The 13209-nt window shown below is 33.2% G+C and overlaps 1 protein-coding gene across 1 annotated transcript; it reads right to left on the reverse strand.

Moving 5' to 3' along the window:
* Nucleotides 1-10985: 10985 nt before the first annotated feature.
* Nucleotides 10986-11495, reverse strand: LOC145665094 (uncharacterized). The gene has a single exon (XM_081732367.1). It carries the CDS (start codon nucleotides 11493-11495, stop codon nucleotides 10986-10988), a length of 510 nt encoding a protein of 169 aa, XP_081588493.1.
* Nucleotides 11496-13209: the final 1714 nt, after the last annotated feature.

The raw sequence follows: 13209 nt of genomic DNA on the forward strand, positions 1-13209 counted from the left end.
GCTATACGCATTTATTTCTCATCCTTTTCTTTAGTTGACAGACGAGAACCGGACACATCATTGGAATGTAGTAATAGTAGAGTAATAGATATAAGCAATGAATTAGGTAAACGAAGACTACGCACTACAGCGCTTCTGTGGTAAGTGGTGTCCATGGGTCGATCCCACCTCTCTAACTAATCTGTAGTGGAGAAGTGCTGTGTGTGTGAGTTTTGTTAGACTTTACTCCTGTAATCCCAGTTTCTTCATTCCACCATTTCATATAATATGATCATGATTGTCTCCCAAAAACAGAAGAACAATGGTGTGGCGTTAAGGTAAAATGTACCATACACTTTAAATAAATAACATATAGTCCCTTTCGAAGAGCAGTAAAACTTAATGGCGGAACTGACTCTTTTCCCTCAAGTTACGGTCCTCTAGTAATCAACGTTAAACATGATTTATACTGCTAATTTTGACCTTGGCAGAATAAAGGGTTTCTCACTTGGTTAATAATAGAAGAAAATGTATTAATCAAAAATGATTCCTAGAAGAAAATGTATGAATCAGATCAGAATGTACATTTGTAAAAAGAAAATACTGGGGCACGGATATTCTTCATCCATGTGTGCCCATTTAAAAAGAAATTTCTCATCTGCGTATTATAGCAACCAACAGTTGTTTATCTTTTGTTTAGCAGTTATACTTAAATTTCACAATGTAAAATTATCGTTAAATGAGAAATGAATATCTTGTTTAACTTGACGCGTTAATGAAAAAATTAAATCTTAATGGGTTGGAAGATAAAGAGAATTGTTCAACACTTATTTTCTCTTTACGTGTATAATTCTCTGTTAAAAAATTTAATTCATATGAATAATATTATATAAGGAAACGAATACATTTTTAGTAATTAATATAAAGTTTCCGCGTGTCATCTATGAGTAGTTTAGTATATACGCATCAATTGTCTATTTTTAAAAAAATACATACAATATTTCAACATTATTCCAGATATTTTCAAAAGAAATGTTAGTTACAAGCCGCACATTCATTAAATGCTCATCCATCATTTTAACTACTTAAAGAGAGTGATATCTGTTAAATGATGCCGATTCAGTGTTAGAATGAAAGAGGAATAAACGAATAATAGTTTTTATCAATCGAATCTAACAATCTAGAATGCCCGCATGCGGTAAATAGTGTATGAGCGATAATACAGTAAATTCAATTTTAGAAAGTAACAAGTACACTAGGCTAAATTCATGTAAATAGGAGTTATTACAGATTTGTACTTCAACATTAGCGACAATCCTCAATGAATTCATGAAAATAATAGTAAAAACGAAAACATTCCTGACATGTATAAGGGCACCAACGAATTTAAGAAAGATTATCAAAGTAGTGTTTATATATTAAAGAAAACCTATGGAAAAATTTTCAGTAACACCGATAGTGTCGGGGCCTCGGTGGCTCAGTGGTAGAGCGTTCACCTCTGGTGCTTGGGGTCCCGGGTTCGATCCCAGCCCCCGCCAAATGACCTTTGTGGTGGACAAATACCGTGTGCGTGGGTTTTCTAGGGGTTCTCCCGTTTCCTCCCACTTTCTTCATTCCACCATTTCATTCATTACTCATCATCACCGTCTCCTTTAGCCTAAGCGGCATAATCGTGGGACGTAGAACTCAAAGATTTCATTTTCATTTCATTTCACCGACAGTGTCTTCAATAAATGGAAAATTTCTTAGATGATTTACTTAACACGTAACCAGGAACTAATATTCGTGGAAAGGGAAATACAAACAACAGAATTATATATTCCAGAGCCTAGAAGAACAGAATTACATACAGCTGTAAGGAAATTAAGGATACACACACATCTCCGGGTGTAGGTGAAATTCCGTTTTAGTTAAATTCCAACTGAGGGGAAAATTCCACAAAAAGAAAATATCTTCATCTGGAACAAGGAGAAATTTCCACAAGACTGGAAGCAGATTGTAATAATTATGGAGGAATCTCTTTTCTGTCAATGTCCTAAAAAAATCATCTTACACATTCTATTAGAAAGATTGACCACATACACAGTTGAAATTATTCGAGATTATCAGTGTAAAAATCGATCAACTATCGACCAGGTATTTCGAATTCGATAAATACTCGAAAAGAAGTGGGAATACAATACACCGACATATCAATTATTTACTGATTGTTGAAAGATCTACTACTCGGTTAGAAGGAAAACATTGTACGACATTTTTACAGAATATGGAGTAACGAAAAATTCTTGAAAATTCTTGCCAGGGAGCTTTTACTTCGAGAATGGCCTGAAGCAAGGAGGTGTGTTGTCACCACTCTTACTCAACTTTGTTATGGAGTACGTCATAAGAAAAATCAAAAACAGCAACCAGAACGTAGAGCATTCAGTTGGCTATGGCCGATATCAATGATGGAAATGCAATAACGGGTAGTAGCAAAACAATAAGAAGAAATGTAAAGAAATTAATCGCTTTAATACATGGAAGTTCTCCGAAATCACAGTAGTGCAAATTAGGGATGTGTCAAAACAACAAACAATACTTTTAACAAAGTACATTCTTTCAAATATGTAGCATGACTGTTAAAAGAGAAAAACGATATCCTCGGAGAAATTTAATTATCGATGGAAAGCAGGAAATTGGTGTTATTGAGTACAAATCATTTTGTCATTACGAATTTTACCGAGGAATTTGAAATTTAAAAGATATAAAACGCTAAAAATGCCTATTGTGGTGCACGGTTGCGAACGATGGTTACTTAGTCTAAGGAAACGTAATCGAATTAAGTTATTTGGTAATAAACTCCTGAGATGAATATTCGTACCGGGAATAGTGAAAACCTCTTAATGGAGAACTGTATAATGTGCACCGTATCTTTTGCCAAACATTGCTAGGGTTATCAAATTTAGGAGGCTGAGGTGAACAAGTCATAATGGACATAACCAAACGCTTTCATAGTTTAGACTGGAAATTCAACCGGAAACGACCATTAAGTAGACCTAGGCTCAGGTGGGGGGATACTATTAAGATGGATCTCCAACAAATACGAATACAAAATTGAAACTGGATCCAGTTGTCTAAGGGCAGAAGTCAATAGAGAGCTTTTGTGAATGAGCTCTTGAGCGTCCAGATTCCATAGGCTATAATTTTAGTTAGGCATATATCCTCAACTTTTGAACCAAATATATTTCTTTTTAAACCTTATTGCTCAATTGAAACAGAGAGTAGTAGACATAAGAGAAACATCTGGTTTCATTATTTATCCATATATGTATAATGATAAGTATTAGGGATAACGATTCACTGTTTCTGATTCAGATACAGTGTCTGTATATCATAATTTACATATAATCCTCTATAACAACCGGACGTCACAGATCAATTCGATTTCGGCTAGCTGGGCACTTCTCCCCTAGGCTCTCTTTTGCCTCTCCTTCCAAGGAAAATGTGAGAAAACGCTGAAATACGTCTTTTATTAAAATGTTTCTCTTCTTAAGGAATTTCGGGATAAGGGCATATTGCAGTATATTAAAAATAACAAACGACATCCTTTTTCCTTATCTTCTAAGAGAAATTTTAACAAACGCTGAGAGATCTTTTTAATTATTTCAAATTAAATCCTAAATTCCAGATTTCGTATCGGTAACTTTAAGATACTCAAGATCTGGATATCTGAAAATAAGAATTGTCACCCCTGTACCCATTGCCGATCAAATTACATTTTCTTCTTTAGTTGAACCTTACATAAGAAAACCCATGTCCATTCTAAATTTCAAATTTATATCTTAGCAAGTTTAGGTCATTGATGGGCATTGATCAAGCAGTCTGTTAGTCACAACTGCTTTAGTTACATAAAGACTAGCTTCCGACTAGCTAAGGTTTCAACCCCTAGATCCCACATTAACTCAGCCTACAGCCTCGCACAATTTTTATACCTATCATATCTCTATTCTTAAGACATTTAAAGATATGGTTATTTTAGGATATTATACCAATTGCAACCGTCCACCTTTTTCTTCCCTTCTAACGTAAACTTCAAAAATGCTTAAACATTCATTTAATTAACTTGACTATATTCTTAAGGGATTTCGAGATATGGCCATTATCTTATGATTTACAATCGTAACCATTTTACCTTCTAAGGAAAATATTTTTCAACAACTTAAATACGTCTTTAATTATATTAAATTATAATCAAGCAGTAAAATTCTTGCCTCTAACCTTAAATATTTTGATATATTACCATCATGTTTTAACAATTGCGAACCCAACTATTTGTCTTCCTTTGTAGGGAACAGATCTTGATGCCCACAATGTTAATTGTGATTCTCACTATCTTTTTCTACAAGTCGTTTTCCTTTGATCTAGAGAAAATATTAAGCGACGTTGCAAAATGCGTCTAATTATTTTGAATAAGAAGTCCACGTACTAAATTTCATGTCTCTAAATTTAAGAGATTTCTAGATATGGTCATCTTACTATAATAACTATAATTACACTCCTTTTTATCATTTACAACCTTCTTTTTCCCTTCTAGGTCAAATATTTAAAAAAAACTGAAACACATGTCAGATTATGTCCATATACTAAATTCCACGCCTCTAACATTCAGAGATTTCTAGATGGAAATATTAAAATAATAATCACACCACTCTTTCTTCCCCTACTCTTCGAATTTTGAAAAATCGTACACTAACGGAATATAACATTATAGATTCTACGGTCTGTCCAAAATCCAAGTTTGTAGCTTAAGCAGTTTCCTGGCCGTTGATCAATCAGTCAGTCAAGACTTACTAATGTATGTACAAAGATTGCATGTAGTGCCAATATTCAAATGCATAGTTAGGAAGTCAACGGTTATTAAATATGATACCGTTATTAAATTTCAGCATCGCTTATGCTCTTAATATGTTCATGAATTGTGCTGGGACTGAATTAATTCAAATTAAACATCTTTTAATGCTGTAAGATACCCGCACTTATGTTGAGAACACGCAGTTTGAAGGAATTTATGGAAGCACTAACGATCTTTGGGTTTGAAACGTTATTTTGAAATTAAGAACAAATAAAAAAGTGCGAATTGTTAATTCTATGGTAGATATTATACAAATTATTTTATAACATTCGGAAAATCTAACTATATATGATTCTGGATGCCTCACATTCAATACGAAGAATAAATATCATATTAATTGATTTGTGTTCAAATATGTTCCAATTTATTTTAGAGAAACATACATTTTTTCTGAATTTTCTCGAAACATTTGAGTACTGACCCCTCTACAACATTTATATTAGAGACAGATGTGCTAAAGTAGTTACATTTTGTGTTCTTATTTTGTTCTAATTGTTTCGGAATTCCTTCTTGAAATGTTTAAAAAAACAAGTAATTGCGGTGATACTCTTCTCAATGATTTTCTCTGGATTTGTGTAAGTAGTAAAGATTTTGTCCATAAAAAAAAGAGATTCTCGCGTATTTTTCTTTTCTTTCAGAACGGATACCAGAACAATATCATGTATTTACAGTAAAATACAGAGACACAACTATAAATTTAATTTAGTTCATAAACATTATTAATATATCCATATTTTACATAATTTTTAACCGACATACATTAAATTTACAGTGTTTGTGAATACGCTCGAAGAAAAATGTAAAAAAATTGGTCACTGTTAAAAATATAAAATTTTAACAAATTTATTTTATGTGGCAAAATTTGACATATTTTTGCTCCGGTTACCTATATATCTGTTCCTCGTACAGGAAGATTGTGCAAAATTGAGAGATTCGGGATATACTCAATTTTTGACATAAAATTGACCCTTCTCCCCCATTGTGATATGCAATGTAATCAAGAGATCAGCATAACATCTTAAGTTCTGGCTTGCTCACTTATCTACGAAAATTCATCAAAATCGGCGTACCTGGTCTAGGAGAAGTTCGTGGGAAAACTTCACAATATTTATGTATATAAATATCTAGAGTAGCTTAAATATTCGTTCTTCGCACGGGTAGAATAAGTTTATTATGCGAAATGTTTGAACAACTTCAATCCGCTAGATTACATATGGGGAATGGATTACGACTTAAACGGCAATCACGAGTTTTACTACTAATCTGGAGAGACCCCGAGAACTGGATTAGATATTGACATCGATCGTTTTTAAAGTGATCAATTTTTATAAAATCTAGAGTATACTTCTCTAGAATCTGGATCTAAATCTAGAGTATGTTTCTCTAAATCTAGAATCATTCTTCCTTTATTGGTTCCAGAAAAATAACAATTCTCGACGGGGCTTGAAAAAAATTGTTCTTGTCCCGGACAACTTTATGTTAAATATAAACGTAAAAATTAGCTCAAATCGTTTCCGATGAATTTGTTTGAATTTAATTTGGAATTTCATAACATATTCCTTAACAATTGAGAAACGTATAGTTAATTTTGTGGGACTAGAATGTACGAGAGTAGGAAGACAATTTGAAAAGTCGTCTTGGAAGATCACATAAAAACTTAAATTTAAAATTCTGTTAAGAGATAATTAAGCGACGGACGAATATAGGACCTGAAAATCGGGTGCTACCCGCTAAAATCGGGTAATATGGCAATCGAGCGTATAGATTATTTCAGTAACGCATTTGATTTTTAAATATAAAATAGATGTCAGAAAGCAATTTGATAAGATTTAATTGAATTCTTTTCTTTCCTTTCTCATATTTCGTACGCTGTGGAGAAAGAAAAAAAGATATAAATATCCGATTTGCACAATGTCATAGTCCTAACAATATTTTGTAAAATAAGTTGTAAAAGATCATTCCAATACAGCCTTCCAACTACTTACTAAGAACGACCAAGAGTATAAATTTACTTTGGTATCAAGTTAGTTTACCATTTAATTTTATGTTGTTGCTTAGCATTAAAACAATGTAATATTTGAAAATGCACATTATGGGCGAAATATGTCCGTGCATTGTTTAAAGATCTAAAGCTGAATAATTAAAACCGACCAAAGCTAGTTTACGAAGTCCGTAGGCCTACTTTGGTTACAAATATATTTACATTGGAAAGAACCAGGAAAGTTTTCCTAAGAATTGCGTGATAAATAAATATATCAAGGATTAAAATTCTCCAAATCATGGGTAACTTTCAGCTGATGGGAGCCAGGAATGAGATCCACAAAAACCTGTTTCAAACGTCGTGTTACTAATTAGTTGTTATTTTAATATATTTTATTCTTACTTTCCGGAGTTACTTATGTTTTGTTTCCCTCCTTCTCTACAAATTGTTATTCATAAATATTTCTTATTTTGATGCTTTCTTTGCTCTTCACTATATATGTGTGCATCTACGTAAATTTAGTACTTGCAAACTATTGAGTGTTGCAACCTACACACGGATCAGTAATAAAGACAACATTGAATTTCTACCTTGTAATGGGGGATAAGATTTCCAAACTGCTACTAACAATGGCAGACTATTTGTTGCGTATTTTAATAGGTAATACGCTAACACTGATCGAAGTGTTCCGTCTTCTTGCCCTGCTTGGAGATTTAATTACAAATAGTACTCACTACTGACCCAGTCATCTGAGTATGGACAATAAATTAATGTATTCTGAAGCAGCTCAAACAAGGAAGGTTTGAAATGTCGGCTTCATTAAAGTTGGAACGAGAAACAGCTTCTCACATAGTGAAAAAATCGTCCAAATGAATATATTAGAAACCGAAGATATCTTATGTTTGGATATAATAACCACACTACGTAATCGCCTATGTCCTTTATTCCAAACGTTGGTCAAGTTATTGGATTTCTCATTAGGTATAAATATTAGTAGGTACCATGCCTCATAAGTACAGTCTACAATACATCCTAATTACTTAAATTTACTCTATAAATTTCAGTAGACTTTGCTGTACTGAACCAAGGAAGAATCTCTGAAGTAATTGTTAGGTTAATTAAATATGGCATACCCTTAACATCTAGTGGGATTTAGATAGAAGTTGCCACAATGCTACGTTTTCAGTTATCGTTAGAAATCATTTGATAATTGAACTTACTATATAAACCAGTTGCATGGTAGTTAGCACAGTTAACCGCCATAGTTGGCAGAATTAAGAATTCTTCCTAAAATAAGTTATGGCTTAAGGCGATGAAATGTTCAGCAATTAATATTCAGTATTTTAATAAACGTTATTACGATACAAATGCTTAATCGCATATTTGGTTCCTAATAGCCAGAAAACAAAAATAGTATTCTTTCGTGTTAAGTTTCTTCGCTGAATGATTAGATTGATGAGCAACTGGCTTTTCTGTATGAAAGTTGTCTGAGACTTTATCTACAACTTAAACGTGAAACACAAACTTTAGATAAGTTTGAAATATTCTTTTAAGATTTGGTGAAAAGAGGGGAAATTTGTAGAACTGAAACCCTTTTGTAGACAATTGGCATTTCTACTTCTACCGTATTAGGAGAGACATGCTTTAAAATTTTCAACGCTTCGAAATACGCCTATCTGATATGTATTGTGGCAGAACATCCAAATATCCAAAAATAATTATTAAAATAATGTGCCAGAAATACTTTCTAACATTTACAAAATTCAACCCAAGGTGTGTACAATAGCAATCCACTCAATCATATGTTTAGAAAGTATTTCTTTTATTTTTGTATATGGAACAGTGAAATAACAGAGGACAATGTTTTCTGTGTTTGTATCAATTCAATGTTTCATAATTTCTGTTCAACATTCCACGAAGTATCTTTTTTGGGGATTATTTGTGTATTTAACAGTGTGTGTGTGTGTGCCTTTACCTGGCAACAGTATTCAAGTTTCTCAACGCTTTTCTATTGTTTGGTGAATAGTGTGAGTGTGGAGGCAAGAACCATACAGTTTGGTGGACCATATATCATGGTCGAAGATCATACAATATAGCACAAACAATAAGCCATCGTATCACAATCACTTACAACTAAGGACCTTGTGAATATGTTTACTCTCATGTATTATTTTTGTGTGCAAACTGAAGCTGTAATCATTTAAATATAATGAATTTGTATTTGGTTGCATTCATGTGGTATACGAATCAAGCCTTACAGCCCACTAGTATGAACATTGTTTTTAACTTTGTAATTGTACTTTAGTGAAAAAACAAATATATACATTCAAATTGTACATTTGGTCCTATCCGGGCCACATGAGTGCAAAGATATCTGATAAATGTTCTGTGCTGTTGTGAAGAGAAATGTGTTTGTTTCGGCCTATATGTGGTGCTATCACGTACGTTGAACAATAATCACGTTTTTGTGTAGGCGGACAGCTGTTGGATCAGGCTTCTGGAGTATATTTCATAGGTAAAAAGAGAAAAAACATCATCATCAGGTCAGTAGTGTTTTATTCTTCATATTTCTGCGTAACATTTAATCATCACTGAATCACACCAGCGTCTTTTGAGACAAAGATCTGAATACAGTGGCCAGTTAACCAGAATAAAAACTTTTGTTCAGGCCTTTGATCCAAATGAAGGCAATATAGAAGAAATACATGCACGCTTAAAACATCTAAATAACGTCTGGTCAAAATTACAGGAGGTGCTAAATACTATTGAAATTGATCAAATCGAACTCGAAGCGGAAGCAGAAGACGTTCGTGCAGAAATTGAAAATGTGTATTTTTCTTTAGAGGCTCAAATGCAAGCACTTGTTTTAAATCATAGAAATAAAGAATCAGTAGTTAATAAGAGTACTAGCAGTAGAGCACAAGTTAAATTACCGCTCATACAGTTGTCTGCATTTGACGGGAACTGTAAATGTTGGTTATCATATAAGGACACTTTTATATCTCTTATTCACGAGAATAAAGACATTTCCACAGTACAGAAGTTTTAGTACCTCGGAACTTCTCTTAAGGGCGAAGCGCTAAACCTAATTGAAAATTTGCCAATTACCGAAACAAATTATTCAGTAGCATGACAATTACTCGTTGACAGGTATTCAAATAAAATGCTAATTGATTCTTACATTCACGAAATACTACAAATCAAGCCAGTGTATAAAGAAAATGTAAGTGAACTTCGCGCTTTTATAAATACAGCTACTAGCAATATAAATGCGCTACAAGCCTTTGAGCCAAACGTAAATGTCACAGACGTAATTTGGACCCAACACGTTGTATCAAAATTAGACGCTACTACTAGAAAGTCATGTGAGCTTCAAAATACGAATTCTAATTTTCCTGCTTTATCAGAATTCTTTTCGTTTCTCGAGAAACGTTTTCAGGTACTTGAGAACATGAGAACTAGTATTGATGGTGTGAAGCAGGGTAGTAGCGTACAAAACAAGCAAGTAAAAAGTATTCAGTGATCAAAGACTTATTTATCAACATTCTCAAATGCATGTGAATGCGGAACACAGCCAAAACTTGGAGTACATTCGTAAAAATAAGTTATGCATGAATTGTTTGAAAAGTAATCATTTTTTGAAGAATTGTAAATCGAGAGGTTGTAAAAAGTGTTCCAAAAAGCACAATACATTATTGCATGTAGACGTAACAAAGGACAAATCAGTGCGATTTCCAAGTGTAAGCAGTGCCGCGGTGCAAGAGCGTAGTAACAACTCAGATTCCAGTGAAAATTTAGGGCAAGTGTCATATTGTGCATTAAAGGCTAGGCCTAACGCAAGAGTGTTGTTATCTACTGCAATAGTAAAAGTAAGGGATAACAAGGGATATTTGGTTCCTTGTCGCGCGATTCTAGACAGTGCCAGTCAGACCAATTTCGTAACAGAGAATTTGGTGCAACAATTGAACATCAAACGGTATAGACAGTACACTCCAATTCAAGGTATAAATCAACCAATATCTAATACAAAGTATTCTGTAGATATTTGTGTCCATTCATGTGTTAACACATTTTCATTGAATATAAGTTGTTCAGTTCTCCCTCACAGTACAAGTAAACTATTTAAAAGTGCACTTAAAGTGAATTTTCCCCATCAATATACAGATAACAAAACTGCAGATAAGCATAACTACCGCGTTGCCTTGCCTCTTTCATGAAAACTTGTAAATTTTTGCGTTCATTTCTCACTTTGTTAAAATAATCCTGTTCAATGTAAATGTTATTACCACGAAGTTTGCGTCTGCTTTTAAGAACATCTTCTTTTGTCTTGTCTCTTAAAAACTTACACACGATAGGTCGATTTTTATTCGCAGTTATCTTTCCTACTCTGTCAGCTCTCATTATTTCGTCGTCTCTTAACTGAACTTTTAATCTGTCTTGAATTACTTTGCACACTTTTTCTTCAGTTTCTGTCCATGTCTCTCTTTCGCCCTCTTCAACTCCATACAACACAATGTTTTGTCTTCTACTCCTATTTTCGAGGTCGTCCAGCCGTTTTTCCAGGAATTCAGTGTATTTTTGTAGTTCACTGACGTCATTTGTTATGGTCTCGAGTCTCTTGTCAATCAAATCAAGTCTATCCATAATTTTTGTCACGGTTTCTGTCAACCCACGCACTTCACTGACAACAGCTTCATTTGAAATTTCACTCCGTTTAATATTGCCTTGATTTCAGCAATATCTGATTTGTTTGAACTAGTGGGGCCTGGATTGGTTTCAACACCTCCTATAACAAGCATTACGAGAATCACTATTCCATATACATAATATGGTTTCTGGGTTTCGTTTCGCGTACCAACAATTTCTACAGAAAATTCATTTCTTGATTTACTACAATTGAATAGACTGATAGCGGACCTCCAAAACACTGAGAGAGACACCCATCTTTCGCTTTACGCTCTGCTGCACTTCGGAGCTAGACACACACACGTCTTTTCACAGCAGGCAAGAAGATACACAGGACTGCGGAATATAGTGTAGTATAAGAGAAATAACAGATTGTCATAATTTAAACTAGATACAGCCAGCGTGGAGGGGGTCGAAACCACGTCAGCGTCTGATGCGCCCGAACCTTTTTCTGAAAATGAAGCTAATCTTAAAATTTTAGATACTAATAATAAATATCAATGTATTCCTATTTGTGACTCAATACAACATGAATTTTTTGGTCATGTAACCTAAGCTAAAGTTACGGCATCCGAGGAAACCGTATTCAATTGATTTTGCTTTATTACGCTTTAAAATATCATTATGATTTTCCTTGTTATTCGTACCTTGTTTGAATTCTGTGAAGATAATTCAATGAAGTTAACGAATGGAACAATTCTTACATTAATTATTGTTATGTTCTGATTATATTATCGATATTTCAATCTTAATCTATATTTTGTTTAACTATATTCTATATTCCAACCTTTCTCGTTCAAAGAAGAACCATGTGAATATCATACATGCATCTTTTTCAAATCCTTCTTCATTATGCCCAAATAAATAATTATTAACTTGTAACAAGCATTTAGTGGACCCGAAAAAGGACTTAAAATTAAATAACTTGTAAATCAAATTTCGAATGTGCCTTACCGTCGTTGAAATGTATAAGTAAATAAAGTCAATGATAAAATTTAAAATAAATATGATAATAATATTGTTATAAAAATAAATATGATATATGTATATTTACATGAATTGTAATTTTCATATATACGAGGTGCATTCGAAAACTCGAATGATGAATATGTATTACTTAACGGTCCAGGATTTGTTTCTTTTATTTTGTAAATTCAATAAAAGAAAGTCCTATATTTCGGGCGACATATTTAACGATATCTTTGTATTATCAGCGTAATTCTAAATAACTTTTATTAAACTTCTGGGCAATGTGTAATTTAAAAATATGTACTAACTAGTCTGAAGAAGAAGAATAAAGTACGAAAGAAGAGAGAGAATCAAAAATTGATTCTAATATGTTAATTGGATGAGTTTTCGATCTTACGTTGTCATGACCTCGAATAATCAATAAATTATTATTCCAGAACCATGGTAAGAAAGGGATATACACACAATCTTTTTGAGGTGTAGTTATTTTAGTGATTATGTACCAAACTAAAAAGGTAATGTTCAAAAGCAACAAACAAAAAGGTTTTATGTGATTATCATTACCTTATCATTATAAAAATCTGGTGGACCTTCTTTGCAGGATCATTTTTATCGTTATAAAAATTTGTTGGTCCTCGCCACAGGATTGATGTCGTCTTAATATGCTTCATTGAATATATTCGATCAACTATTTAGGGTTTTG

Source organism: Thermobia domestica, chromosome 11 (assembly GCF_964235325.1).
Source record: "Thermobia domestica chromosome 11, izTheDome1.hap1.1, whole genome shotgun sequence".
In the NCBI taxonomy this organism is placed as follows: domain Eukaryota; kingdom Metazoa; phylum Arthropoda; class Insecta; order Zygentoma; family Lepismatidae; genus Thermobia; species Thermobia domestica.

Coding starts and splice junctions, on each gene's coding strand:
- LOC145665094 (XM_081732367.1), bottom strand. CDS start 11,495: ATGGATAGACTTGATTTGATTGACAAGAGACTCGAGACCATAACAAAT.